This window comes from Saimiri boliviensis, chromosome 2 (assembly GCF_048565385.1).
Source record: "Saimiri boliviensis isolate mSaiBol1 chromosome 2, mSaiBol1.pri, whole genome shotgun sequence".
NCBI lineage: Eukaryota > Metazoa > Chordata > Mammalia > Primates > Cebidae > Saimiri > Saimiri boliviensis.
In genome coordinates this window covers 188,721,716-188,749,597 of record NC_133450.1, presented here as the reverse complement: position 1 = coordinate 188,749,597, position 27,882 = coordinate 188,721,716, and the positions used below count along the sequence as shown (strand labels likewise).

The following is a 27,882-nucleotide window of genomic DNA, read 5'->3' as shown; positions in this document are numbered from 1 at the left end:
GTGTTTCACTGAAAGGACCATCTATTGATTGATTGACCAGGATTATTTACTTTCTTATAAACAACACCCCAGAGAAAAGGGATAATTCTATCAAGGGGAAGAACAGTACAAACAGACTATGTGACTTGCTTCATGTCTCAATATGCACAAAGATCAGAAGACCCCAAAATTTGATTTTTATTTCATTTCTTATCATTAAAATGTCTCTTTATCTGCAATAAAATTGATTTAATAATATGACTGTCCAAATAATTAAATTATTAGGTAAATGTTCATTATGTAGTAGATGGAAGATAAGAGTAAATATCTTCCCAGGTCTTTTCCACTTACAACTCATGTGAGCAGATCAATTGAGACCAGGTCAATTCAGATATAAGAAAATCCAGGCCAGGCACGGCGCTCGCACTTATAATCCCAGCACTTTGAGCCGAGGCAGGTGGATCATCTAAGTTCAGGAGTTCGAGACCAGGTTGGCCAACAAGGTGAAACCCTGTCTCTACTAAAAATATGAAAATCAGCGGGGGAGAGGGGCGGTGGCGCACACCTGTAATCCCAGCTACTCCAGAGGCTGAGGCAGGAGAATCACTTGAACCCGGGAGATGGAGTTTGCAGTGAGCCGAGATCATGCCACTGCACTCCAGCCTGGACAACAAGAGCAAAACTCCATCTCAAAAAAAAAAAAAATCCAATGGCTCAAGAAAACGTCTTAGGCCCCTTAAGTAAACTGTTATAAAATTTAAAATTTAGTCAAAGTGATTTTTCACTTAAGCAGAAGCAAAATTCAGGGTTTTGCATTTTCCTGGACCCAAATGTGTTACCTGCACCTGAAAGTTTAAAGGGTTTGGCAGTGTAGGCAGGATGGGGGATTGGCTGATTCATGGGGCTCATGTGCAAAAGAGCTGCCTAGGCAGAGAATATTTACAAACCATTAAAACTCTCCAAAACAGACTAGAAAACCAACGCAGGAATAAAATTATCTCCCTTCAGAGATTTCTTTACACAACAGCCAGTGTACTGACCAACTAGAGATGGAAAAAGGAGGGCAGGTTAGGTCTGGCAGGGACATAAGACCCACTATGCCTGTAGCACATGACTGACAAGTAGTAAAAGGAGATCTAAATGAGGTATTAAAGGAAACTGTGGGAGGGGGAATTCAACAAAACAGGTGGCATTTTAACTTTTTTTTTTTTACAGGCCTATAAAGGGAAAACAAAAATCACTTCATCTACACAGTCAATTGCGTTATTTTGGATTCCATAAAGAAGGCCAATTACTTCTCTCTGAGGATGAATTGCAATTTCCTAGTGCTTAGATTATTTATGTTGCAACCTGAATTAATCTGAGGGAAGACGACATTACATAGTTCCATACCCATGTGGCAAAGTATTTGGAGAGCTGAATTTTAAGCCATGGGAAATACAAAGCATCATACAGAAAACAAGGACTAACACAAGCATTTAGGGATGACACAGTGCCTCCAAATATGTAAGCTTCTTCATCATTTTAAATGTCCATGACAGGCCAGGTGCAGTCGCTCACGCCAATAATCCCAGCACTTTGGGAAGCCAAGGAGGGAGGACTGCTTGAGCCCAGGCATTTGAGACCAGTCTGGGCAACATGGCTAGACCCCATCTCTACAGAAAATTAAAAATTAGCCAGGTGTGGTGGCATGCACCTGTAGACCCAGCTACTAGGGAGGGTGAGGTGGGTGGATCACTTGAGCCTGGAAAGTTAAGACTGCATGGCCGGGCGCAGTGCCTCACGCCTGTAATCCCAGCACTTTGGGAGGCCGAGGCGGGTGGATCACGAGGTCAAGAGATCGAGACCACCCTGGTCAACATGGTGAAACCCCGTCTCTACTAAAAATACAAAAAAGTAGCTGGGCATGGTCACGCGTGCCTGTAATCCCAGCTACTCAGGAGGCTGAGGCAGGAGAATTGCCTGAACCCAGGAGGCGGAGGTTGCGGTGAGCCGAGGTCGCGCCATTGCACTCCAGCCTGGGTAACGAGCGAAACTCTGTCTCAAAAAAAAAACCAAAAAAACAAACAAGACTGCAATGAGCCATGACTGCACCACTGTATTACATGAACTCTAGCTACTGCTCAAAATAACACAGGAAGAAACACTAATCAACATGCTCCATTTCAGCAAAGGAATGCAAATTATAAAAGAAACAAAAACCTAAACCCTTAACATAAATATCAAATATTTATCAAAATATTTCATGTCACATAAAGCATCATATATTCTGTATCACAGATCTTATTCCCCAAAATTTTTAAATTTTTCTCTTAATTCAATAATGTGTCCTTTAAAAGCATCTGAATGCATGTAAATTATATAAAATTACACTTTTTAAAAATGACTGGAAAGACACAGTAAATATTAACTATCTCATCCACAGGTAGTAAGTTTATAAGTAAATTATATTTTCCTTTTAGCTTATCGATGGCTTAAACATTTTCTAAAGCCATCAAGAATTTGCTATTATGGGGGGAAAAAAAGGGGTTTGGGGGAGGAGGTTTATAAAATACGATGTTAACGTTCAGAATTTTAGAGACTGGGTGTTGTGGCTCACGCCTATAATCCCAAGCACTTTGGGAGGCCAAGGAGGGCAAATCACTTGAGGTCAGAAGTTTGATATAAGCTTGGCCAACATGGCAAAACCCCATCTTTACTAAAAATACAAAAATTAGCCGGGCATAATGGTGCACATCTGTAATTCCAGCTAGGCTAAGGCACAAGAATGGCTGAGCTGAGGTCATGCCATTGCACTACAGCCTGGGCAATAGAGTAAGTCTCTGTCTCAAAAAATAAATAAATTTAGAGTTCAACTCCAGAACTTCCCATTTGTCTCATCAAAAATATTGAAGTCACAAAATGTCTTGCCTCTGACTCCTTGACACCAGAAAGTTTACTTTCCTAGTGGTATATGCCCTCAGAAACAGGGAGGGCACATGGCAAGACCCAAAGGTGTTCACAAGACAGGCCGTAACACTTACCTTGATATCTGCGAATGGGGTAACACTGGCTTGTCCACAGGAAAAAGAAGGAAGCCTTAAACGAACTGGTTTTCCCCGAGCCTTCTTGGCTAGAAGCAGAAGATAGGTAGCTGTGAGGTGATCATATTGCCACTAGAGGAAAAGAAAATCAAGTTGGTTAGAAGACTACATGTTTGTGGAGATGATATTCTACTTTAAATTAACTTTCTTCTTCAATGTAACATTCAGGACTTTAAGAGCCAATAGGTTTACAAGGCATATGATAAAAAATAGCAACCACCGCACCACACCTCCACACACATGCAATTTCCACTCCCCCTAAGGAACAACTTTTAAACAGTTTAGCTATTTCTTCTGCTATTAATTCTGTATTTTTTTTTTTTTTTTTGAGACGGAGTTTCGCCCTTGTTACCCAGGCTGGAGTGCAATGGCACAATCTCGGCTCACCGCAACCTCCGCCTCCTGGGTTCAGGCAATTCTCCTGCCTCAGCTCCTGAGTAGCTGGGAATACAGGCACGCGCCACTATGTCCAGCTAATTTTTTGTATTTTTAGTAGAGACAGGGTTTCACCATGTTGACCAGGATGGTCTCGATCTCCTGACCTCGTGATCCATCCACCTCAGCCTCCCAAAGTGCTGGGATTACAGGCTTGAGCCACTGCGCCCAGCCAGCAAAGCTTTGTTTAATTTTTAAAAAAAAATTGCTTAATGACTCCATCTTGCGAGTTAAAGAACAGATAAAACAAACATAAATCATAGGTGATAGATGACAGAGCACTGGGCCAGGAGCAAAGCAAGGGAGAAGTCTCACCCTTTACATTAGAGACAGCTGTGACTGCCTTAATCTCTTAAAACACACACACACACACACACACTCAAAACACAGGTATGATCTAGGGCAGGCGTCCCCAGACTTTTTACACAGGGGGCCAGTTCACTGTCCCTCAGACCGTTGGAGAGCCGCCACATACTGTGCTCCTCTCACTGACCACCAATGAAAGAGGTGCCGCTTCCTGAAGTGCGGCGGGGGGCCGGATAAATGGCCTCAGGGGGCCGCATGCGGCCTGCAGGCCACAGTTTGGGGACGCCTGATCTAGAGACTGAGTATCTGAAATAGCCAATAAGCCAACACCAGAATTCATAATGCTTTTATGGTATTTGGTTTGTCTCCTTAGGAGTGACGTGACACTGCTGGGTTGCTTTCAAGTGAGAAGAAAATTGCTTTACATCTACCTCATTTCCACAGCAGAAATCTGGTTGCATGTGAAGTAGTCAAAATTAGAACTCTGTCCATTCTCTGTACACTAGTTTGTTGTTTCTTAATTATTTTTTCACGATAATTCTTCATCAATGTTTTAAGTATCAAATGTTCATTTTTAAATAAGATATCTTAACACATCAGGATTGTGTGAAAATCATACATAAATATTTTTTAAATTCAGTATTTGTACCCATAATAAAATCATTGGTCTGAAAATGCTATACTATTTTTCATATACTGATAAAATAAAAAACAATGAAACAAAAGGTATTAGTCTCAAATTCAAGCTGTATTTCTTTTTTTTTTTTGAGACAGAGTTTAGCTCTTGTCACCCAGGCTGGAGTGCAGCGGTGCAACCTTGGCTCATTGCAACCACCGCCACCTGGGTTCAAGCGATTCTCATGCCTCAGCCTCCTCAGTAGCTGGGATTACAGGCGTGCACCACCACACCCAGCTAATTTTTGTGTTTTTAGTAGAGACAGGGTTTCACCATGTTGGCCAAGCTAGTCTCAAACTGCTAACCTCAAGTGATCCTCCCACCTCAGCCTCCCAAAGTGCTGGGAGTACAGGCATGAGTCACCATGCCCAGTCCATGCTGTATTTCTTACCAGTGAAATTAAATCCTCCATGGTTTGCCTGTTGTTTCTGTGATGTACAGAAAGTTCTGTTATGCAATCATCATCGAGGTGAATAAACTACAAAAAAAAATTATACACTTTATTAACAAAAATTACAAATATATTCATTGCTTTGAAATTTTAAAATCAGCATAATTACTTTATACAATCAAACACCATTATGTAAAAGTAAAACGAATTTGTCAGTTTCTTGGGAAAGAATAAACATTCTCTATAATCTTTTAAGATGCAAGCATATGCCAGCAATCATTTCAAGAAGATGAGCTCTTTCCCAGCTCTTCATATCCCTATCATCTGAGCAATTGTTGTTAAAGTTCTTTTGTACAAGGCCAGGCGCAGTGGCTCACACCTGTAATCCTAGCATTTTGGGAGGCCAAGGCAGGTGGACCACCTGAGGTCAGGAGTTCAAGACCAGCCTAGCCAGCATGGTGAAACCCTGTCTCTACTAAAAATACAAAAATTAGCAGGGTGTGGTGGCAGGCACCTATGATCCCAGCCACTTGGGAGGCTAAGGCACAAGTATCGCTTGAACTCAGGAGGCAGAGGTTACAGTGAGCCCAAGATCGTGCCATTGCACTCCAGCCTAGGCAACAGAGCGAGACTCTGTCTCAAAAAAAAAAATAAAATAAAGTTCTGTTGTACAGCCCAGGAACTGTATACCCACCTTCCCTACCAAAAGACCTGCACTGGTATTTTCATCAAAGAGCAGCCACCTAGGCATCTAAAATCAGTGGCTACAACAGACTGGTAAAAGGGTGATTCAGACTTGTAGAGCATAGGGTGCCTGAGGTTATATTTAGGTTTAGCATAATTCAAGGAGCCTTTATGATGATGCCATAAATACCATACAATCATTATTATGCTGAACCACAACTTTAAAAAAGAATAAGAGCCTCTACACAAAATTCATTTTGCTAAAGGACAGAAATTATCCAAGTAATCCCTACATGATGGTAACTCACTAAAGGTGGGGCCGGAAATGGGTTCTCAGAACCAAACAAGGATCACTGAGAACAAAAAGGCAGGAATGGCCTGGCCTGGACCTGGAAGAAAGCTCAGAAGATAACATGGGAAGAGAAGCAGGAGAATATAACTTTAAAGTTCACCTTTCCAACATAAAAACTCTCTTAAGCCAGGTGTGGTAACTCATGCCTACAACCCCAGCACTTTGGGAGGCTGAGGTGAGCAGATCACCTGAGGTCAGGAGTTTGAGACCAGCCTGACCAACGTGGAGAAACCCTGTCTCTACTAAAAATACAAAATTAGCCGGGCATGGTGGCACACGCCTGTGATTCCAGCTACTCAGCTACTCGGGAGGCTGTGGCAGGAGGACTGCTTGAACCCAGAAGGCAGAGGTTGCAGTGAGCCCAGATGACACCACTGCACTCCAGCCTGGGCAACAAGAGCAAAACTATGTCTCCAAAAAAAAAAAAAAAAAAAAAAAAAGAACTCTCAGCCCCAGTGAGGGATGCTTTACATTTACATTGTGCTTAAAGGTCTCCTCTCCAAGGTACACAGAACAGCTGGAATGGTTAGCATCTCCCTCCTGCTGCCTGAGGTCTGTCTTCCTGTGATCTCTGTCCACTGGGAGTTGGTACAACCTGATGGCTAACAGGGTTTGGAATTAGACAGACCTTAGTTTTAATTGCAACAGGACTTAATAACCATGTGGCCTTGAACATGACTAGACCTCCGAGTCTCAGTTTTATCATCGGTTAGAGCAGGCGTCCCCAAACTTTTTACACAGGGAGCCAGTTCACTGTCCCTCAGACCGTTGGAGGGCCGCCACATACTGTGCTCCTCTCACTGACCACCAATGAAAGAGGTGCCCCTTCCTGAAGTGCGGCAGGGGACCGGATAAATGGCCTTAGGGGGTCGCAGTTTGGGGACGCCTGGGTTAGAGAGAGAAGGTACATGCCCTGCAATACATGTAACATAGAACAAGTTCAACATCTCAATAGAGTTGGCCCTCAAAAAATGGTTATTTCACCAACAGTCATAATTCTATTTCTTCTGTGATATAAGAGCCTTTCAGAAATTTGAGTATTCCTATTATGGGCAACCTTTCCTCTCCAAGTCTTCTGTTTCTAGATCTGTCAACCTTCACATTAATGATTAACTCCCTTTACGATTCTGGCCCTTTCCGTAGATCACACTGCAGGTTGATGCTACACATGGAAGTGAGGTATTCAGAACCAAACATAACATGAAAGAGAGGTCTGCCCAGCACAAGGCAGAGCAGTATCATGAGCTTCCCTTGTTTTGAACATTGCACTTGTATCAATGAGCTCAAGAGAAAGTCAGGCTGCCATCATGAAAATAAACAGTAAAGACAAATTTTTCCCCTCAATTCACATGTTGAAACCTAATTACTAGTGTAATAGTATTAGGGAGTTGTGCCTTTGGGAGAAGAGTAGGTCATGTGTGGGTTCTGCCCTCATAAATAGGGTTAGTACCCTGATATAAGAGGCCCCAGGCCAAAGTGCAATGGCTCATGCCCGTAATCCACAGGGCTTTGGGAGGCTGAGGTGGGAGGATCACTTGAAGCCAGGAGTTGGAGACTGGCCTGGGCAACATAGCAAGACCCCATCACTACAAAAAAATATTCAAAAATTAGCCAGGTGCAATGCCTCACATGTGTAGTCCCAGCTACTCAGGAGGCTGAGGTGGGAGGATCACTTGAAGCCAAGAGTTCAAGGTTATAGTAAGGTTTGATCAAGCCACTGCACTCCAGCCTGGGTCAAAGAGTGAGACCCTATCTCTTAAAAAAAAAAAAAAAAAAAAAAAAAAGGCCCCAGAGGTCTTTCCCTCTGTCCCATTCCAACATGTGAGGACACAGCAAGAAAGAATCCTTCTATGAACCAGAAAGTGGGCCCTCATCAAACACCCAATCTGCTGGTGCCTTAACCTTTTTTTTTCTTTCTTTATTTTTACTCTCCAGAACCCTGGACTCTATGATACCTTGCTCTTGAACTTCCCAACCTCCAGAACTGTGAGAAATACATTTCTGTCCTCTCTAAGACACCCAATTTATGGTATTTTGTCACAGCAGCTCAGACTAAGAAAGCCTTGCATTATTGACTGGTACAAGCACAACCTCGTGGGTTACAAAGTTGAGACCACAGTTTATACTAGTGGTACTGTGAAAGCCCAAAGTGCTAAGACTAAGTTTTCATTGTGCTGCTTTGACTGTGGCTGCTCCTGGAACTACAGATTCCCCCTCAAGATGATCTCAACCTCAGAAGCCTAGACATTTTAATACTTGCCTTGTTGATGTAATCACTACTGAAACAAGAAAAGAAATTTTTGAGGTTCCCTCCATCATCTTAAGTTTACAAAAGATTTTTTTTTAAACTCTAAAAGAATCCCTTTCTCCCAGAGCCTCCTTCCTGTACCTTTAGCGTAAGCCATATGTATGAGAAAGGGAGGAGATGGAAGAAGGGGGTGCCACCATCTCTGCTGGGCTCCTGAGCTAGAAACAATGAAATGAGTGGGGTAGAAAAGATACCAAAGGTCTGAAAAACATGATTCATCTCAAGCTGTGTTTTCTAAAGAGGATCAATACTTAAAGCGCTCTGAATTCTCAGCAACACATACTCAAGTTAAATTAAGTACAAAAATGCATCAAAAAATGCATACCAAAAGCTAGCCAATTATTTTGGATTATCCGTGCCTACTACATTTCCTGTTCACTAGGGCAGAAAATGGAACTGACTATAAATTCTATTTGATACAATACTTGGGTACCAGAACTACGTATGAAAATGGCAGGAGGAGATCATGCATAGAGTTATAGAACAGCATCTATACCTTAAATATTCAAGTAAATCTGAATTTTTTAAATAATTCACTCAACGAAACACAATACTGAAAGAGAAAAGCAAATCCTTCAAAAAGCAACAACAATCCATTATACTTCTGTATATAATTCACTAGATCCTGTAACAGCTCTGCAAGGCAGGCAAAAGAGATTAATGATATACCATGTAAAGGTACTCTATAAATGGCAAAATGTGACCCAAACATGCACAGATTGACATTAGAATACCCATATTAGAAGTAATAAAATGAAGACTCAGAAATGTTACTGTAATTTGCCTAAGACTGGCATTTTTCATTCCTAGCCCCACATTTTTCTACCATAACACAATACCATCTCTCCATCACTCTGCTAAACAGAGACCAGATAAGCAATGCTTGCCACAAAGGCTACAAATACACAGAACATGGGCCCGAGCTTGAATCAGCTAGCCTATCAGATCCATTCCATTCCAGAACCCTTTAGTGTGGGTTCAAATCCTGGTTCTACAATTACTTGTTTGACCTTGAGCAAGTTGCTTAATGATTCTGTGTCTCAGTTGCCTCATCTGCAAAAGGGGGTAATAATAGTACCTACATCAGACAGTTGGTGTACAGATTAAGCCCATAGGATAGTGCCTGACTCTTAAAAGTACTATCCTAAGATTCCTGCCTATATTATACCACAATATAATATACAGAGAGCCTGTTCTATAATAGTACACTATTTTACTCTACATACTCAGTAAATAGTAGCAATTATTACATTAAGATGCAAGGGAATGCCGGGGGCGGTGGCTCAAGCCTATAATCCCAGCACTTTGGGAGGCCGAGGCGGGTGGATCACAAGGTCGAGAGATTGAGACCATCCTGGTCAACGTGGTGAAACCCCGTCTCTACTAAAAATACAAAAAATTAGCTGGGCATGGTGGCACGTGCCTGTAATCCCAGCTACTCAGGAGGCTGAGGCAGGAGAATTACTTGAACCCAGGAGGTGGAGGTTGCGGTGAGCCGAGATCGCGCCATTGCACTCCAGCCTGGGTAACGAGCGAAACTCCTTCTCAAAAAAAAAAAAAAAAAAAAAGATGCAAGGGAAACTGTACACTCTTTTGGAACACTCAAAACTATGTATTTTACTTTATACTGTGTCCCAAATAAAAAAGACTCTTGGGGTTGTAGAAAGCAGAGACGTTCTTCATTTTGGCATCTCTTCTAACACAAACAGTAATGTATCCTATCCTATTAGAATCATGGCTGAGAAGATATGGAAAACTCTCCACACATGGAGAAATGATGACCCCCAATGGCTGAACATAGGCATTTGCACCACCTATCTCTCCACCTCAAGAGGGGCACATCACAGCTTCCCTGGTTCTGCTGCTGCACGGCTCAGAAACTTGCACATTCTGCTGTTCTTAGGATCTTGGTGTGGCTGCTTTTAGAATTATGTTGTTATTTTCTGAAGAGATATTAAAGATGTCATGTAGGACCAGGGGACATCCTTGGATAAGAGAAGTTTTAGGAGTTGACAATCATAGAAGCATCAGGATTGATTTCAGTTCAGGCAACATGGCCCATTAATAGCGGGCAGAATAGTGAGAAGGGGCTTGAAGCAAGTATAGTTTATCTTTCCAAGATGAGCTGGCCACTGGGAAGGGTATTTACACTGGTATGATTATTCCATAAAGCAAATAACCCACAGAAGTACCAATACTACACCGCAGCATATCTGAGACACACTTCTAAGCTATTCTGCTGATTCATGCACATGTCCTAGTCCATTGTAAAGTTTTGGTGAGGTATCAGAGAATATCCTGAATTATCTGGAAAGCCTATTAAATATTAAAATACTTTTCTTTGGACCAGGCTCAGTGGCTCATGCCTGTAATCCTAGCACTTTGGGAGGCTGAGGCAGGCAGATCATGAGGTCAGGAGTTCAAGATCAGCCTGGCCAACATGAGGAAACACCATCTCTACTAAAAAATACAAAATTTAGCCAGGCGCGGTAGCAGGTGCCTGTAGTCCCAGGTACGCAGGAGGCTAAGGCAGGAGAATCGCTTGAACCCGAGAGGCAGAGGTTACAGTAAGCCAAGATTATGCCACTGCATTCCAGCCTGGGCAACAGAGCAAGACTCCCTCTCAAAAAAAAAAGCATTTTTAAAAAACAATGTAGATATAATATTTTTAGAATTGCTTAAACTTAAATAACACTTAGGGTTGTTTATGTTTTTTACATATGCACATATTACACCAGTTCTGTAAGTACAGTCTGCAGATGCCTGAGGGTCTCCAAGGTCAAACTATTTTTATAACAATATTATTTTTCAGCTGGGCGTGGTGGCTCACACCTGTAATCCTAGCACTTTGGGAGGCCAAAGTGGGTGGATCACCTGAGGTCAGGAGTTCCAGACCAGCCTGGCCATCATGGTGAAACCCCATCTTTTTTATAAAAAAATAATATTAAGCCGGGCACGGTGGCTCAAGCCTGTAATCCCAGCACTTTGGGAGGCTGAGGCGGGTGGATCACGAGGTCAAGAGATCAAGACCATCTCGATCAACATGGTGAAACCCCATCTCTACTAAAAATACAAAAAATTAGCTGGGCATGGTGGCGCATGCCTGTAATCCCAGCTACTCAGGAGGCTGAGGCAGGAGAGTTGCCTGAACCCAGGAGGCGGAGGTTGCGGTGAGCCGAGATCACGCCATTGCACTCCAGCCTGGGTAACAAGAGCGAAACTCCGTCTCAAAAAAAAAAAAATAATAATAATAATAATATTATTATTATTATTTTTCATTTTTCTCTTTTTTTTTTTGAGACAGAGTCTCACTCTGTCGCCAGGTACCAGGCTCGAATGCAGTGGCACAATCTTGGCTCACTGCAACCTCCTCCTCCTGGGTTCAAGCAATTCTCCTGTCTCAGCCTCCTGAGTAGCTGGGACTACAGGCACATGCCACCACACTCAGTTAATTTTTGTATTTTTAGTAGAGACGAGGTTTCACCATGTTGGTCAGGATGGTCTTGATCCTTTGACCTTGTGATTCGCCCGCCTCAGCCTCCCAAAATGCTGGGATTACAGGCGTCAGCCACCATGCCCAGCTTATTTTTCATTTTTCAAAGTGTTGACATTTGTATGGATGGTACGAAAGTAGTGATAAATAAAATTGCTGGCAGCCAGGTATGGTGGCTCCCAGCATTATGGAAGGCTGAGGCAGGCAGACCACCTGAGGTCAGGAGTTCAAGACCAGCTTGGCCAACATGGTGAAATCCCATTTCTACTAAAAATACAAAAGTTAGCCAGACGTTGTGGCATGTGCCAGTAATCCCAGTTACTCGGGAGGCTGAGGCAGAATTGCTTAAAACCGAGAGACAGAGGTTACAGTGAGCCGAGATCGCACCACTGCACTTCAGCCTGGTGAGATTCCCTCTCAAAAAAATTAAAAATTAAAATAAATAAATAAATAAAATTGCTGGCACCTTAGTACAAATCAAATACAGCAGCATCAAACTATACTAAAATATTGTATTATTTGTCATACACCCATAGTTCCAAAAAAAAGTCAGCTTCAATTAAGAATTTCCTTGATACAGCCAAGCACGGTGATTCATGCCTGTAATCTCAGCACTTTGGGAGGCCAAAGTGGGCGGATCACCTGAGGTCAGGAGTTCCAGATCAGCCTGGCCAACATGGCGAAACCCCATCTCTACTAAAAATACAAAAATTAGCCAGGCGTAGTAGCATGTGCCTGTAATCCCAGCTACTTGGGAGGCTAAAGCAGGAGCATCAGTTGAACCTGGGAGGCAGAGGTTATAGTGAGCCGGGATCCCACCATTGCACACCAGCCTGGACAAGATGAGTAAAACTCCATCTTGGGGGGAAAAAATTTCCCTGATAAACCGGTAAAAGACATTAATTTGATTACATTTACTTTGAGTACATGTTTTTAATATTCTGTGTGACTAAACAGGAAGTAGCATTATGCACTGCTACATACCAAAGTATGATAGCTATCTCAAGGAAAAGCACCTATGTGACTGAATTATGAGCTCAATTAGCTATTTTTTCTTTTTGTTTCAAGACAGAGTCTCACTCTGTCACCCAAGGCTGGAGTGCAGTGGTTCAATCTTGGCTCACTGCAACCTCTGCCTTCCTGGGCTCAAGCAAATCTCCTGCCTCAGCCTTCTGAGTACCTGAAATTACAGGCATGCACCATCATACCAGCTAATTTTTTGTATTTTTAGGAGAGACAGGGTTTTACCACGTTGGCCAGGCTGGTCTAGAACTCCTGACCTCAAGTGATCTGCCTGCCTCAGCCTCCCAAAGTACTGGAATTACAGGTGTGAGCTACCCAGCCTGGCCTAATTAGCCACTGTTTTCAAAAAATACCATTTTGACTGGAAAGAACACTGACAAACTATAGTTATTTAGACTTAAATGTTTAGCAGACATTTCCTCAAAAATGAATCAAGAGAACTTGTCAGTTCAAGGAAAATAACTGACATATTTGTTGTTAATGATAGAATTTGAGCTTTCAAGCAAAAATTAGAATTTTAGAAAACTTTTATCTGCCACCATGATCTTGAGTGCTTTCCAATAGTTAAGGACTTTTCTACTGAGAGCAGTGGTGATTCTAAGGAATGTGATTTAACATTGAATAATGAAATGTTTTAACATTTGAAAGATTTGCCTAACTCAGTGAACCAGTGTTTTCCAAATAACCAATGCATCATGTTATGTGGGGGAAAGATCCATTGGACAGACCAAAGGATTTGATGGAATAAAGTGCAAAATTTCATTGACTTCAGATTCCCCATGCTATTACCCTTTAAGAAACTACCATTTGTCAAGTTTTAATGGAATATCAGAAACTGTCTAAAAAGGCTATTAAAATTCTTCTCCCTTTTCCTACTACATATCTGCATTTTATTCCTAGGCTTCAATCAAGACAACATAGCAAAACAGACCAAACACAGAAGCAGGTGACTATACAGGTGTCTTCTATTAAGCCAGACTAAAGAAATTTGCAAAGATGTAAAACAACCCTGTTCTTTTCTCTAAATTTATTTTGTAAATGGTTATTCTTCTAAAAAATATCTGTGTTAATATGTAATAGGTTTATTATATCATTTTTTAATAAATAAATAAATATTAAGAGTATAAAGGGGTCCTCAAACTAAAAAGTTGGAGAACTACTGTACCCTCATAACTTCTCTGGGAAGTAGAACTGGTTTAACCTACTTTTTACAGATGAATAAATAGGTTCTGCAAAGTTAAGTAACTTGCCCAAGACTTCCAGAGCCCCGTGACTGACTAAACAAGAGAAACACCTGGGAGCTTTTAAAAACTCCCATTAAGTGTTCTGGGGTGGCAGCAGGCATTTCTTTTTAAGGTCTCAGGTAATTCTCTATTTGCAGATGGGGTTAAGGAACCATTGTCCATTAGGTTACAAATCTCCCAAACACTAATCTGATTAATAAGTCTACAAAATATATTTTCTTGTATATTTAGACCACATCATTGTAGGTTCTGAATTTACCCAAAGACCACACAAAGTTTTAAAAAATTTTTTTTACTGGATTTCATTTTACTTACAGGATTCTTGCTTTGCCACTCAACAGGATAGTTGTAATCTTGCATGATCCAGGGATGGTTCAATAGATTTTTCATAGAAATCCGTTTCTTTGGGTCCACCTAGTGGCCATTAAAAAGTAGCTAGAGATTAACATTTCAAATAGAGAACGTAGAACACCTTTCCTCCTGAGAACTCAAAATGCATTAGAAGAGATGTAAACTTTATCATCACAAAAATGCTGCCAAAGACCTTAAAATGGCCTTGGAATAAATTCTTTAAAGAAGCCAATAGAGGCAAGAAAACTATAGCAACCAACACAGGCTTGAAAGATAAATGTTTAGCAAACATGAATTTCATTGGTATGGACATTATTCAAGAAGTTCAGTCAATCTATTGTATGATGTAATAGTCTTTTGCTGGAAAACCTATTCATGGGAAATATTCACCAATTTAACATTCAAGCAGCCACAATGCAGGGCATTCATACTGAATATGCAATCTCTACCTCCGATGAGCTTACAATCACACAGAACAAGTTGAAAAGCACACCTTTCCATTTGTAATTTTCAAATGTAAGGAGAGAAAATTTAATCAACAAAGATTAAAATTTTTTTTTGGAGTCCAGAAGAAAGTGTAAGGCCTTTTCAATCTCATTATGGAGATTGAGTGGTCTGGCCCTACTTAATCAAGGTGAGTGAGCCTGAGGTAAATTTTGAATAAAAGAAGATGACTTAATAGATGAAAAAAACAGAAGATATTCTGAATACATAACGAAAAAAATACTGCACTAATAAGATACTCATATTTTCAAAGTGTTTCCTATCAATCTCATTTTGTCCTCATAACACTACATAGCAGTGAGGCCAGGCTCAGAACCCCCATTTTACAGACCAGATTAGGTGACACATTGATTGACTGGTAGAGTGCTTACCTAGACTTCACTTCTATCTTTCACCCTCAGAGACTCATTCCACTAAATCTGTGGATTTCAAAGTGTGGTCCCAAGACCAGCAGCATCAGCCAGCATCTTCTGCGAGCTTGTTAGAAATGCAAAATTTCAGTCCTGCCCCAGATCTACTGAATCATACACTCTGGGGCTGGAGCCAAGCAATCTGTGTTTTAACAAGCCCATGGGGTAATTTTGATACCTGCTGAAATTTAAGAACCAGTGCACTAGATCACAGGGCCCATTCAATAGTATACCCACTCATGCAAGCATTTACTCAGTATCCACTAATGTATTTAATGTGCAAGAGTTGGGAACAGGTAAGATACGGTGGCTCATACCTGTAATCTCAGCACTTTGGGAGGCTGAGGCAGGCAGATCACTTGAGCTCAGGAGTTCAAAACCAGCCTGCGCAACATAGCAAAAACCCATCTTTACAAAAAATACATAGTTTTCTGAAAGTAAGGAATAAAATGATAAATAATTTAAAAACAACCAAAAAAAAAAAAACTAAAGAAAAAATACAGGAAATTAGTCAGGTGTGGTGGTGTGCACCAGAGGTACCCGCTACTTAGAAGACTGAGGCAGAAGGATCACTTGAGCCTGGGTTTCGAAGCTGTAGTGAGCCTAGATCATAACTCCAGCCTGGGCGACAGAGTGAGACCCTGTCTATAAAAAAAAAAAATTTTTTTAAGAGGCCAGGCTGGGCGCAGTGGCTCACACTTGTAATCCCAGTATTTTGGGAGGCCAAGTTGGTGGATCACCTAAGGTCAGGAGTTCAAGACCAGCCTGGGCAACACGGTGAAATCCCATCTCTACTAAAAATACAAAAACCAGCTGGATGTGGTGGCACACGCTTGTAATCCCAGCTACTCAGGCGGCCAAGGCACAAGAATCGCTTGAACTCGGGAACCCAAGAGACGAAGGCTGCAGTGAGCCAGTATCATGCCATTGGACTTCAGCCTGGGCAACAGAGCAAAACTCTCTCTCAAAAAAAAAAAAAAGAAAAAAAGAGGCCAGTGGCTCACACCTGTACTCCCAGCACTTTGGGAGGCCAAGGCAGGCGGAAAACTTGAAGTCAGAAGTTTGAGAGCAGCCTGGCCAACATGGTGAAACCCTGTCTCTACTAAAAATGCAAAAACTAGCCAGGCATGGTGGCACACGCCTGTAGTACCAGCTACTCAGGAGGCTGAGGCAGGAGGATCATTTGAAACTGGGAGGCAGAGGTCTCCAGCCTGGGTGACAGAGGGAGACTTCGTCTCAAAAAAAAAAAAAAAAAAAAGACATATCAGCTAAGACATATGGTAGATGTCTAAAATAAATTGGGTATGGTGATTCACACCTATAATCCCAGCACTTTGTGAGGCTGAGGCAGGCACATAACTTGAGATCAGGAGTTCAAGACCAGCCTGGCTAACATGCCAAAACTCCATCTCTACTAAAAATATAAAAATTAGGCCGGGCACGGTGGCTCAAGCCTGTAATCCCAGCACTTTGGGAGGCCGAGGCGGGTGGATCACAAGGTCAAGAGATCGAGACCATCCTGGTCAACATGGTGAAACCCTGTCTCTACTAAAAATACAAAAAAATTAGCTGGGCATGGTGGTGCGTGCCTGTAATCCCAGCTACTCAGGAGGCTGAGGCAGGAGAATTGCCTGTACCCAGGAGGCGGAGGTTGCGGTGAGCCAAGATCGTGCCATTGCACTCCAGCCTGGGTAACAAGAGCGAAACTCCGTCTCAAAAAAAAAAAAAAATTAGCCAAGCATAGTGGTTCACACCTATAATCCCAGCTACTTAGGAGGCAGAGGCAAGACAATCGTTTGAACAAAAAAATTAGCCAGCATGGCAGCTCACTCCTATAATCTCACCTACTCGGAAGGCAGAAGTACTTGAACCCAGAAGGCAGAAGCACTTGAACCCAGAAGGCAAAGGTTGCAGTGAGCCAAATCACCCCACTGCACTCCAGCCTGGGTCTTCGAAGGAGTGAGACTCTGTCTCAAAAAAAGATTTGGGAATAAAAGAGAGTGGAGCAAGGGCTAGTTACAAAAAACAGACAATGCTCAAGAAAAAGTAAGAAAAGCCATATCAGCTAAGACATATGGTAGGTGTCTAAAATAAACTGGTTTTACAACGTAATTAAGAAAGGACCTAATAGAGGATATTTTCAAGGTAGATTTGAGTGGGATTTTTTTAAGCTAATCGTAAATGTAGTAGCAGCACAGATATCTTAAAAGTTGAATCAAACAATTACAATATACTTCTTTATTTAAAAATAAAGTTTACCTGCAGCATTTGTTGAAGAAGCAGAATACTACTGGGAGAGAGCCACTTGGGAACATTGTATTTTCCTCTCTAAAAAAGACAAAACATTTAAGAGATTTAGGTTGTCAGCCTTGACACAAATTCCTAAGGTAATAACATGCTGGAGGTTTACTTCTAAGCTTGAAGACTTCACCCAACTATAATACTTGGTAAACATTAATAACTAAAAAAATCAATTTGTTGGCTGGGCACGGTAGCTCACGCCTGTAATCCTAGTACTTTGAGAGGCCAAGGTGGGCGGATCACCTGAGATCAGGAGTTCAAGACCAGCCTAGAAAACATGGTGAAACCCCATCTCTACTAAAAATACAAAAATTAGCCAGGCGTGGTGGCAGGCACCTGTAATCCCAGCTACTCTGGAGGCTGAGGCAGTAGAATTGCTTGAACCTGGGAGGTGCTGGTTGCAGTCAGCCGAGATAGCACCACTGCACTCCAGCCTAGGTGACAGACAAGATTCCGTCTCAAAAACAAAAAAAGAAAGAAAAAAATAAATTTCTTGCCTTAAAGAACAAAATCAAGCATATTAAATACTATCATTACCTCTAAATTATCCACATATCAGAGAAGGGCTAGAGCACAAAGAATATAACAGTAGCAAACATAAATGTTATACGGCTTTGTAATCTGTAGTATCAAATGAACAGCAAGTATAGATTGTAGTCCATTTTTGTACTGCCGAAACAAATATTAGTTTATAATCTCAGAGCAATTATCAGTCGACAAAATGAAGCAGCAGAAAAGCATATTTGGTGATAGGACATAGGCTATGGTTAAAAACAGGTCCTCCACAAAGCAGAATTCACAAACTTTGAGGGAAACTGGTGAAAGCCACTTTCTACGGTAAATACCTTTTTTAGGACTAGAAGAGACTCAGGAGGCAAATGTATTCAACCTAGTATACTCAGAAATTAAGTCATCCAAGATCAGGGACTTGCTAAATACTAACACGTGACAGAATACCTTACAGAACTGCCACACACATCATCTTTCCAAATTCAGAGGAAGCAATACCAGAGTTTCTCACAGCAGAAATCACATTGTTTAATGATGCTAAGATAACAGGTTAAAATTAGCTGGGCATGGTGGCGCGTGCCTGTAATCCCAGCTACTCAGGAGGCTGAGGCAGGAGAATTGCCTGAACCCAGGAGGCGGAGGTTGCGGTGAGCTGAGATCGCACCATTACACTCCAGCCTGGGTAACAAGAGTGAAACTCCATCCCAAAAAAAAAAATAAATAAATAAAACAACAGGTTAATTATTTGAGAAAAACTGATTAACCTGTAATTCATAGAACATACCAAAATTAATTCTACCCAGATTAAATGAAAATACAAAACCATAACAGTTCTTAAATAAAGCACGAGTGGTTATTTTTAGAATCTTTCTAGACATGACAGCAAAGCTAACAACTATAAAGACTAATATATGACAAAATTAAAACGTGATATTTCTGTACAACAAAACATAACTAACAAAGTTAACAACAAATTGAGAAAAAAAAAACCTTTTCCAAAGGTCACAGGCAACTGTCACTTACTACTGCTGAATCCCAGAGAGTTGGCTAGAGCATCTAAAACCCATCCTTCCCAGGGATAGGCATGGAGCCCAGACAGCAGTGAGCCTTCAGGTTGGGGTCTAGTGGGCTGCAGATGAGGCTTGGTAGGGAGAAGTAAATTCAAGGCTTCATTGCTACAATTCAAAAACAAACTCTGAGATGGGCACAGTGGCTCATGCCGAATCCCAGCACTTTGGAAGGCCAAAGTCAGGAGTTTGAGACCAGCCTGACCAACATGGTGAGACCCCATCTCTACTTAATACAAAAAAATAACCAGCCATGGTGGTGCATGTCGGTAATCCCACCTACTTGGAAGGCTAAGGCAGGAGAATCACTTGAACCTGAGAGGCGGAGGTTGCAGTGAGCCAAGACTGTGCCACTGCACTCTACCCTGGGCAACAAGAGTGAAATTCAGTCTCAAAAACAAAACAAAACAAAACAAAAAACCTTGCCAGTTTCTGCCTCTGGCTAGTGGTAAGGTGCCCTGGCAAGGTGTAAATGAGAATGCGCTCTCTGGGTAATATGGCGTGCTTTAGATAAAGGGAATGAAAAATGTAATCGTATTAATTTTTTTTCTTTTTTTGAGTCAGAGTTTCGCTCTTGTTGCCCAGGCTGGAGTACAATGGCATGATCTCGGCTCACCACAACCTCCGTCTCCCAGGTTCAAGCGATTCTCCTGCCTCAGCCTCCTGAGTAGCTGGGATTATAGCCATGCACCACAATGCCTGGCTAATTTTGTATTTTTAGCAGAGACAGGGTTTCTCCATGTTGGTCAGGTTGGTCTTGAACTCCCGACCTCAGGTGATTCACCCGCCTCAGCCTCCCAAAGTGCTGGGATTACAGGCATGAGCCACCATGCCCGGCCTAAATGTAGTAAAGTTAAAGTAATTTGTAAAATGAAAGCTACTGTTCTTCCTAGGAAACACTCACAAGTCAGTCTGTCTACTCTCATCAGAGAGGTTGGTTTTTGACCCTTTCTTTTTAGATTGATTGTTTAACAATGCTTCTCTGGGACTTTGATTACTTCTTTAACATAATTGAAAGCCAGCCTGCCATACATCTTAGGACTCTGAGTGATCCATACCTGTCTATTTTCCCCCTCACCTTTAAGGTGGAATGATTATGTAACAATTATACCCTAGACGGTTCACAAGAACAGAGAACGCCAATGCTGGTGCTAGTCAATGGCTTCCTCACCTACCTGCCTCCATCATTCTAGCCGCATTCATTTACAGTAGGGTTGTGTGTGTATGTTTGTATGTGTGTGTGCGTGCACGTGTGCATGCACACTTGTGCTTGTCCTTGTCTCCCTTGTGTTCTGGGATCAGACTGAGTGTCGGGCTGCTATTTCTTGTGGCCCAGAAGAAGAGTTTTTATTTCTGTAATTGGCCACAGGGAAAAGGCGTGGAAACTGTCAACAGACCAACTCAAAATTACAAAGTTTTTCAGAGCTTATATACCCTCTAAGCTATAGGTCTATGTGTAAGTGTGCACTTGTCTAAAAACGTAAATGATTAACTTTTAAGCTATAACTAAGGTCTGAGTCCTCAAGACCTTCTGGAGCCTCAGTAAGTTTACTTAATTTAAATGGGTCTAGGTGCTAGGGTGATTACCTTATCTTGTATCCTGCTAAATCACAAAGGTTTGGGGAGTTCCTTTAGACCCCAATGAACTTATTTGTGGAGGCCTGGAGAGTTTCTTCAGACCCCCAATAAAAATTGCTTAATCCTAAAAGGGTCCTGCTAAGAATTCCTTCGTTATCTTGTCATGCTTCAAGGCCCAGGCAAAGCCTAGACAAAACTCTTGGTGGGCTCTTAGTTACATTCCAGCCTTTGTATAAGGTCACAGGCTCAATCAGCTTTTAACGTATCATCTAGCTACTCAGTCAGTGCTGGGACAGTTGTAATGGAGGCCTGCATTATTAAGTCCTGGTCTGACACACTTGGACTTAAATTTCTAAACTAGAATCCTTATTCAGTGCATTTTGTCTTTCATTCACTTTGGAGACCCTCTGGAGTTTGTCACAGACCAGTTCCTAATTGTATCATAAACAATTCTTTTTTTTTTTTTTTTTTTTTTTTTTTTTTTTTGATACGGAGTTTCGCTCTTGTTACCCAGGCTGGAGTGCAATGGCGCGATCTCAGCTCACCGCAACCGCCGCCTCCTGGGTTCAAGCAATTCTCCTGCCTCAGCCTCCTGAGCAGCTGGGATTACAGGCACGCGCCACCATGCCCAGCTAATTTTTTGTATTTTTAGTAGAGATGGGGTTTCACCATGTTGACCAGGATGGTCTCTATCTCTTGACCTCGTGATCCGCCCGCCTCGGCCTCCCAAAGTGCTGGGATTACAGGCTTGAGCCACCGCGCTGAGCCCAAACAATTCTTGATGAATGTTACTATTCATAAATTTTTTCTTTTTGAGACAAGAGTCTCATGGCACAATCTTAGCTCACTGCAACCTCTGCCTCGCGGGTTTAAGAGATTCTCCTGCCTCAGTCTCCCAAGTAGCTGCGATTACAGGCATGCGCCACCATCCACAGCTAGTTTTTGTATTTTTAGCAGAGACAAGGTCTCACTACATTGGCCAAGCTGGTCTCAAACTTCTGGCCTCAGGTGATCCACCCGCCTTGGCCTCCCAGAGTGCTGGGATTACAGGCATGAGCCACCGTGCCAAGCTCAAAGTTTGTTTTTGAACAATAGTAATGAAGCCTTAAATTCATTTCTCTCTACCATGCCTCTTCTACAGCCAACTGGACCCCAACCTGAAGGCTCACTGATTCCCGGGCTCCATGCCTATCCTGGTAAGGAGGGGTTTTAGATACACTAGCCAACTCTCTGGGACTCAGCAGTAGTAAGTCACAGTCGCTGGATGACCGGCCCTGACCTAGTTGGCCCCACTCTCATATCTGAGCTTTACTTTATTCCTGAGACCCAGGCTTTTCATGATCCCAATCCTGAGGACTTGCCTTGTTTTTTTTTTCTTGGCATGTTTGCCCGGTCTCAAGTATTTCAGCCTGCTCTTGCCAGGGTACCATACAGAGGGGAGACCAGCTTGGAGCAAAGATCTTCCTACGTCCTGATCAAATGAGTGTGAGCTGCCTGAGTCTCTGGTCACGGCCTGCTTCTAGAGTGTCCTCTGCCAGCTTTACTCCCTGTACTCTGTGTAGTCTTCCCTCTGCTGCTTGCAGAGCCGTTTGCTGCTTACTCTCTGGACACTTATCTGTACTGGGTTGAACAGTAACCCTCCAACTGTGCAAGAATCCATTTCTGTTGTTTAACCCACCACTCCGCAGTACTTTGCTACAACAACCCTAGGAAGCTGATACACCATCTATGAGGGTTTTGCCGCTTCATATCACCTCTCCCCCACCAGCATCTGCCCACCTCAAGGACAAGCCTGATTCCAGGTTTCAGCCCTTTCTGGTCTGCTCCAACACACAAATAACAGGCCCATAATCAGATCTATCATAATAAAAGAGACATTATGCCTTTAAATTCTGAAACTACCATCTAAAACAAAAGTACTCTTAACTAAAACTAGGAGTACACCACAGAAACCAAATGTAAAAATAAATACTCAGACCAAAGTACTAAATAAAGAGAGCTCTACCAGACTGATTCCAAATTCCTCTTTGCCTTTTTATCAACCCTTTTTATCAACCTATTTTGAATTCTTAAAGTATCTTTTAATAGCTCCCCTGTGCTTTGCTATAAGCTGGCACCATGGAAGCAATCCTATCCAGAAAGAAGCAGAGAAAACAAGTGAATGAGAAGTGTGGTGTTTGGCACATTGGAATAGCAATGGATTGGAGTCATATATTATGTTTGAATCCCAGTTCCGCCTCTTACTAGCTCTATGGGCTTCTAAGAGTTACTCAGTCTCTCCAGCCCTGTTTCCTAAGACAGGCTCTGAAAACAAATTGCCTAGGTTCAAATCCACAATGTACCTCTTGCTTACTCTGTGGGACCTTATACAAGCTATTTGACCTTGTTGTGCTTTAGTTTCGTCATCTTAAAAAAAAAAAAAAAAAAAAAAAAAAAAGTATAATAACAATACCTACTGCATAAAATTTTTGCTAAGATTCAATGATTTAGTATACATAAAGCACTTAGCACCATGTCAGGGACACAGTAAGAATTTGTTAAATGTTAGCTTTGAAAGCTGCTGCTGCTACTATTCCTACCATTATACTATCTATAATACAACTAATGCCACTTACAGGATTATAACACAAGAGAATGTATGTGAAAGCACTCGGCATACTGCTTTGCACATACGAGACAATAAATATGTACTGAATCTGAAACAAATGGGAGGAGATAGAAATATTCAAAAAAGTAGTACTCCTTTTCTGAGAGCCAGAGAGGGGCACACTGGCCAAAAGCCATGTATTCAAAGGTGCTAAATGCTCAGTACAGCAAGAAAGGCTAAAGCCATTCTGAGGAATGTCACAGGCCTTCCCAATGGAGCACTGCCCCACCGCTGCTATCTCAGATCTCAGGATTGTCTGGTAAGGTACACATCCCCTAGTCAAGCCCTGGTCACATCACCTCCTGAAATGTACCCATCCACTTCCCCTATTTGGGCAAAACACCTCTGTAGAGTATCATCCACAAGTGGGTCGTAAGGCCTGTGACTCATTGCCATGTCCTAACATTCTCAACTTCATTCTCTGTACTGAAATACTGGCCAAAATAGAGGCCAGAAAAAGAACTCTGCTGCCAGGCTTAACCCAATCTCTTATTTGCACAGAGTGCTTTAAAATGCACAAAACACTTGTACATATATTTTACCCTGTGTAGTAGGCAGGAACTATTAACCATATTATACAAATGGAGAAACCAAGTCTCAGCCACGGAGACTAAGACCTTGCTCAATATTGTAGGGCACTGGTGCTCAACTGGGGATAATTTGTCCTAAAAGGGGACATCTGGCAGTGTACGGAAACATTCTGAATTATCACAACTTGGGGATTACCCCTAGCAATTAGTGGGTAAAGGTCATGGATGCTGCTAAACATCCTATAATGCATGACAGCCCCCAACAACAAAGAATTATGTGGTTCAAATGCCAATAGTGTTAACTCTGAGAAACACTGCTTCTCAACAAAAAAGGGTCAGAGATGGGACCCTTGTTCCTGCTACTCTTTAAAGAGCAAAAAAGGGTCGAGATATGACCCTTGTTTCTGCTATTCTTTAAAGAATTTGTGTTTGTTTATTTAAGGGACAATTATCTTGCAAATGAGAGCCAGAAACAAATAACAGTGGAGAATCCAAGTGAAGAGGGGGAGAAAAGATCTATGGATTAAGCAAAATAATCCTAGTGGCTTGAAATCATTTTTCACATTGTTCTAAGAAAGGCAGGCCATCTCTCCAACACATAATCATAATGCTATAGTCAACTCTATAATTACAAAAGTATAATCTCATAGAGACAACTTGCTCATTTTCTTTAAAATCATAAATTATGATTGTTAGGAAGCAATTTTATTTTCAAACTACTCAATTTTCATTTGCGAAATTATTTATACTCCCCTAATATTTGTACACCGCAGCTGGAGTACAGTCGTGCTTGTCTTTGAATGCAGTGACGACAAACGAATATAGGTGACATTAATAAGATTAATACTCAAGCTATTAGTAATCATGCTAGAAATTGCAGTTGAGCATTTGGGTTAAAATAGACAACAAATACAAAAGATAAACGAAGTCTGCCTTTTAAACAAGAGTTACATACGGTGCGTCAAATATTGCTGGGTTTTTCAATCAAACCAAGAACTGAGGAAAGTGTTATTCCCAAGTGAGGAATTTTAGAACATTCTAGGCAAAGATACATACTGCATGCAAGTGATACGACACCTTAATTAGATTCAACCAGCAGACTGTATTACACTGTGACTCGGAACAATAGTTCTGAGCCAAGATTACAATAAATTTCAAAATCTATAATGTGTGAAATTAAATTCCACAATAATGCATAAAAGTCCTAATTTGAATCAATTTTCAACTTGCAAATACATGAAAAACTAAAAAATGAAATTCAGAGCAGGAGAAACAAAGAATATACAGTATTAGTAAATAATATTAATTAGGAAGACCAAATCTCCACTGAACAAGAATTAGACATTTTCTACCACATTCTCCACTGTAAAGAGATTTAATTTTTCAAAAATATCAGAACTTGGATCTAACATCTACTGTTAGACTCTAACACTTGTATTATTTTAAGGTAAGCTCTCTCCCTCAAAGGATTAATCTAGGATCCACTAATGCATTTGAATAAATAAAAGTAGCAAACACTGAAGTTTGTATGTTGCTACATTCACCTTTTATTGATAAAACAATATACTGGTAATAGTATTAATTCCATGGCTGCCATATGAATGTGAACTTGCAGTAACAACAAATGAAGACAAACAGCATAGAGGATTAAGGTCCAGATAGGTAAAAAAATATAGCAAAGGTTAGAGGTAAGTCAATAAATTAGGACCACCATGAATATAATAAAGTTCCATTTCAGTAAGGTATTAACAGTTACTTATTTTATCTTTGTGGATAAGACTACAAAATCTTGGTTAAGTATAGCTGAAATAGAATAAAACTAAAAACCAATACCCAGAACACTTAGGGAGTAGTACTGTTCTATTCAATTTTTTAATCAACAACTTAGTTTAGAGATATTTAAGAAATGTGCAAATGGTGCAATGCTGGCAGGGACAGCTGTTACTACATAAGAGCAGAATCGAGATTAAAAATTTCAAAAGAAGAGAATGCTAGACTAAAACAAGAAAAACTGAATGAAGAAACAGAAGTCAAAGAACTTATAGCTAATCAGAGCTGGAACAGATCTTGAAAATAATTGATTACTGCAGTGCACAAACGCTGCTGACAAAGGAAACAAGGACCAGTAAGTACAGGTGACAACAAAAATGCATGGGAAAGCCGATGCATAAATATCTAAATTAATTAGGAGAACTAACTTGTAGCCTTAGTAAATCAGAAAAGATGGGATGTCTGGGAAGATTCCCAAATTAATAGACAGAATTAAATTTGCCTATTAATTTTGGGATGGGGATCCTTCCTCCTCTAATTGGGAGGGATCCTTACTCCTTCCAAATTAATCGGGATTAATTAATTTTGGGCTGAGGATCCTTCCTCTTTTAGGCATCTGTGATTTTCAGGTGACTAGCAACTACAGAGTTGAGAAAGAATATTTCATAGTGGTTATAAGAATGGGCTCTGAGCTTCACTGCTAGGGTTCAAATCCCAGCTCTGCTACTCACTAACTGTTAAGACCCTGAATAACTTATTTAAGGTCTCTGTCCTTCATTTCTTCATCTATAAGAGGAAGACAACAATAGCAACCGCCTCATTTAGAGCAGAGCCTGGTAAATAACAAAAGCTCATGCATGTTAAGTATTACTTTTGTGACAACAGGATGAGAATGTGCATGCCAGCAAACATTTTATTTTTTCTGAGCAACCATGTGCAACAGCCACAAAGATATGCAACACACACACTTCAGAAAGCTCTAACCATTTGGAGGTGGGAAACAAGGAAGTAGGGAAGAAAGCAGAAAGAATTAAATAACAAAAAGACTGCTACAGATGCTGTAGACAGAAGAGATCTCATTCAGCACAACTCAAACCAACACAGAACTCCATTTCTGGACACCTACAGAGACTCAGACCTGGCCTGCAGAAGGCATCTCCCCCACTTTCTACATCAGTTTTTGGGGGTTCAAAACTCACTGAAAACTTTATCATTCCATTTTTTTTTTAAATCAACATTTGCAAACCAAATTCAACAGTAATGTGTTTGGGGTTTTTTTTGTTTGTTTTTTGAGATGGTGTCTTGCTCTGTTGCCCAGGTTGGAATGCAATGGTGAGATCTTGGCTCACTGCGACCTCTGTCTCCAGGGTTCAAGTGATTCTTCTGCCTCAGTCTCCCAAATAGCTGGGACTACAGGCGTGCACCACCACGCCTGGCTAATTTTTGTATTTTTAGTAGAGACTGGGTTTCACCATATTGGCCAAGCTGGTCTTGAATTCCTGACCTTGTGATCCACCCACCTTAGCCTCCCAAAGTGCTGGGATTATAGCGCCCAACAGTAATGTTTTAATTCTTTATACAGAATATATTTATGCACTACTGTGGAATTAAAAATTAATTTTAAAAAATTATATAAAGAAAATAAAAATAAACCAAAAAAAATTATATATATGAACAGAATAAAGGAAGTTTCACAGTAAAATACTATGCAGCCATTAAAAAGATTAAACCTGGACATGGTGCTATGTATCAATATGAAACAATCTTCAAAAGTAAAGCATTAGGCCAGGTGCTATGGCTCACACCTGGAACCCCAGCAATTTGGGAGGCCAAGGCAGAAGGATCACTTGAGGCCAAAAGTTCAAGACCAGCCTGGCCAACATGGTGAAACCCCCATCCCTACTAAAAATACAAAAATTAGCCAGGCATGGTGGCAGATTCCTGTAATCTCAGGTACTTGGGAGGCTGAGGCAAGAGAATCACCAGGAGGTGGAGGTTGCAGTGAGCCAAAATCACACCACTGCACTCCAATCCAGCTAGCCTAGGTGAGAGAGAGAGACCTGGTTCTTAAAAAAAAAAAAAAAAAAAAAAAAAAAAAAAAAAAAAAGGAAAGCATTCCGTTTTAAAAGGAGGTGGTCAAAATGCATTAGCTGTGTGAATTATATAATACCAAAGGATATACTACAAATATATAGTAGTATATATATATATATATATATATACTGGGCCAGGCACAGTGG

The 27,882-nt window shown here is 41.2% G+C and overlaps 1 protein-coding gene across 2 annotated transcripts in view; it reads right to left on the bottom strand.

Annotated features, from left to right (window-relative positions):
- MELK (maternal embryonic leucine zipper kinase) overlaps positions 1-27,882 on the bottom strand; it is a 93,676-nt gene that overhangs the window by 24,503 nt on the left and 41,291 nt on the right. For both annotated transcript variants that reach the window (XM_039474913.2, XM_074395048.1), the window contains exons 9-12: positions 17,499-17,567; positions 14,290-14,388; positions 4,871-4,957; positions 3,003-3,134 (exon numbers count right to left, since the gene is read on the bottom strand). In XM_039474913.2, coding sequence (XP_039330847.1) covers positions 3,003-3,134; positions 4,871-4,957; positions 14,290-14,388; positions 17,499-17,567 — 387 coding nt within the window. The remainder of the gene's footprint in view (positions 1-3,002; positions 3,135-4,870; positions 4,958-14,289; positions 14,389-17,498; positions 17,568-27,882) is intronic.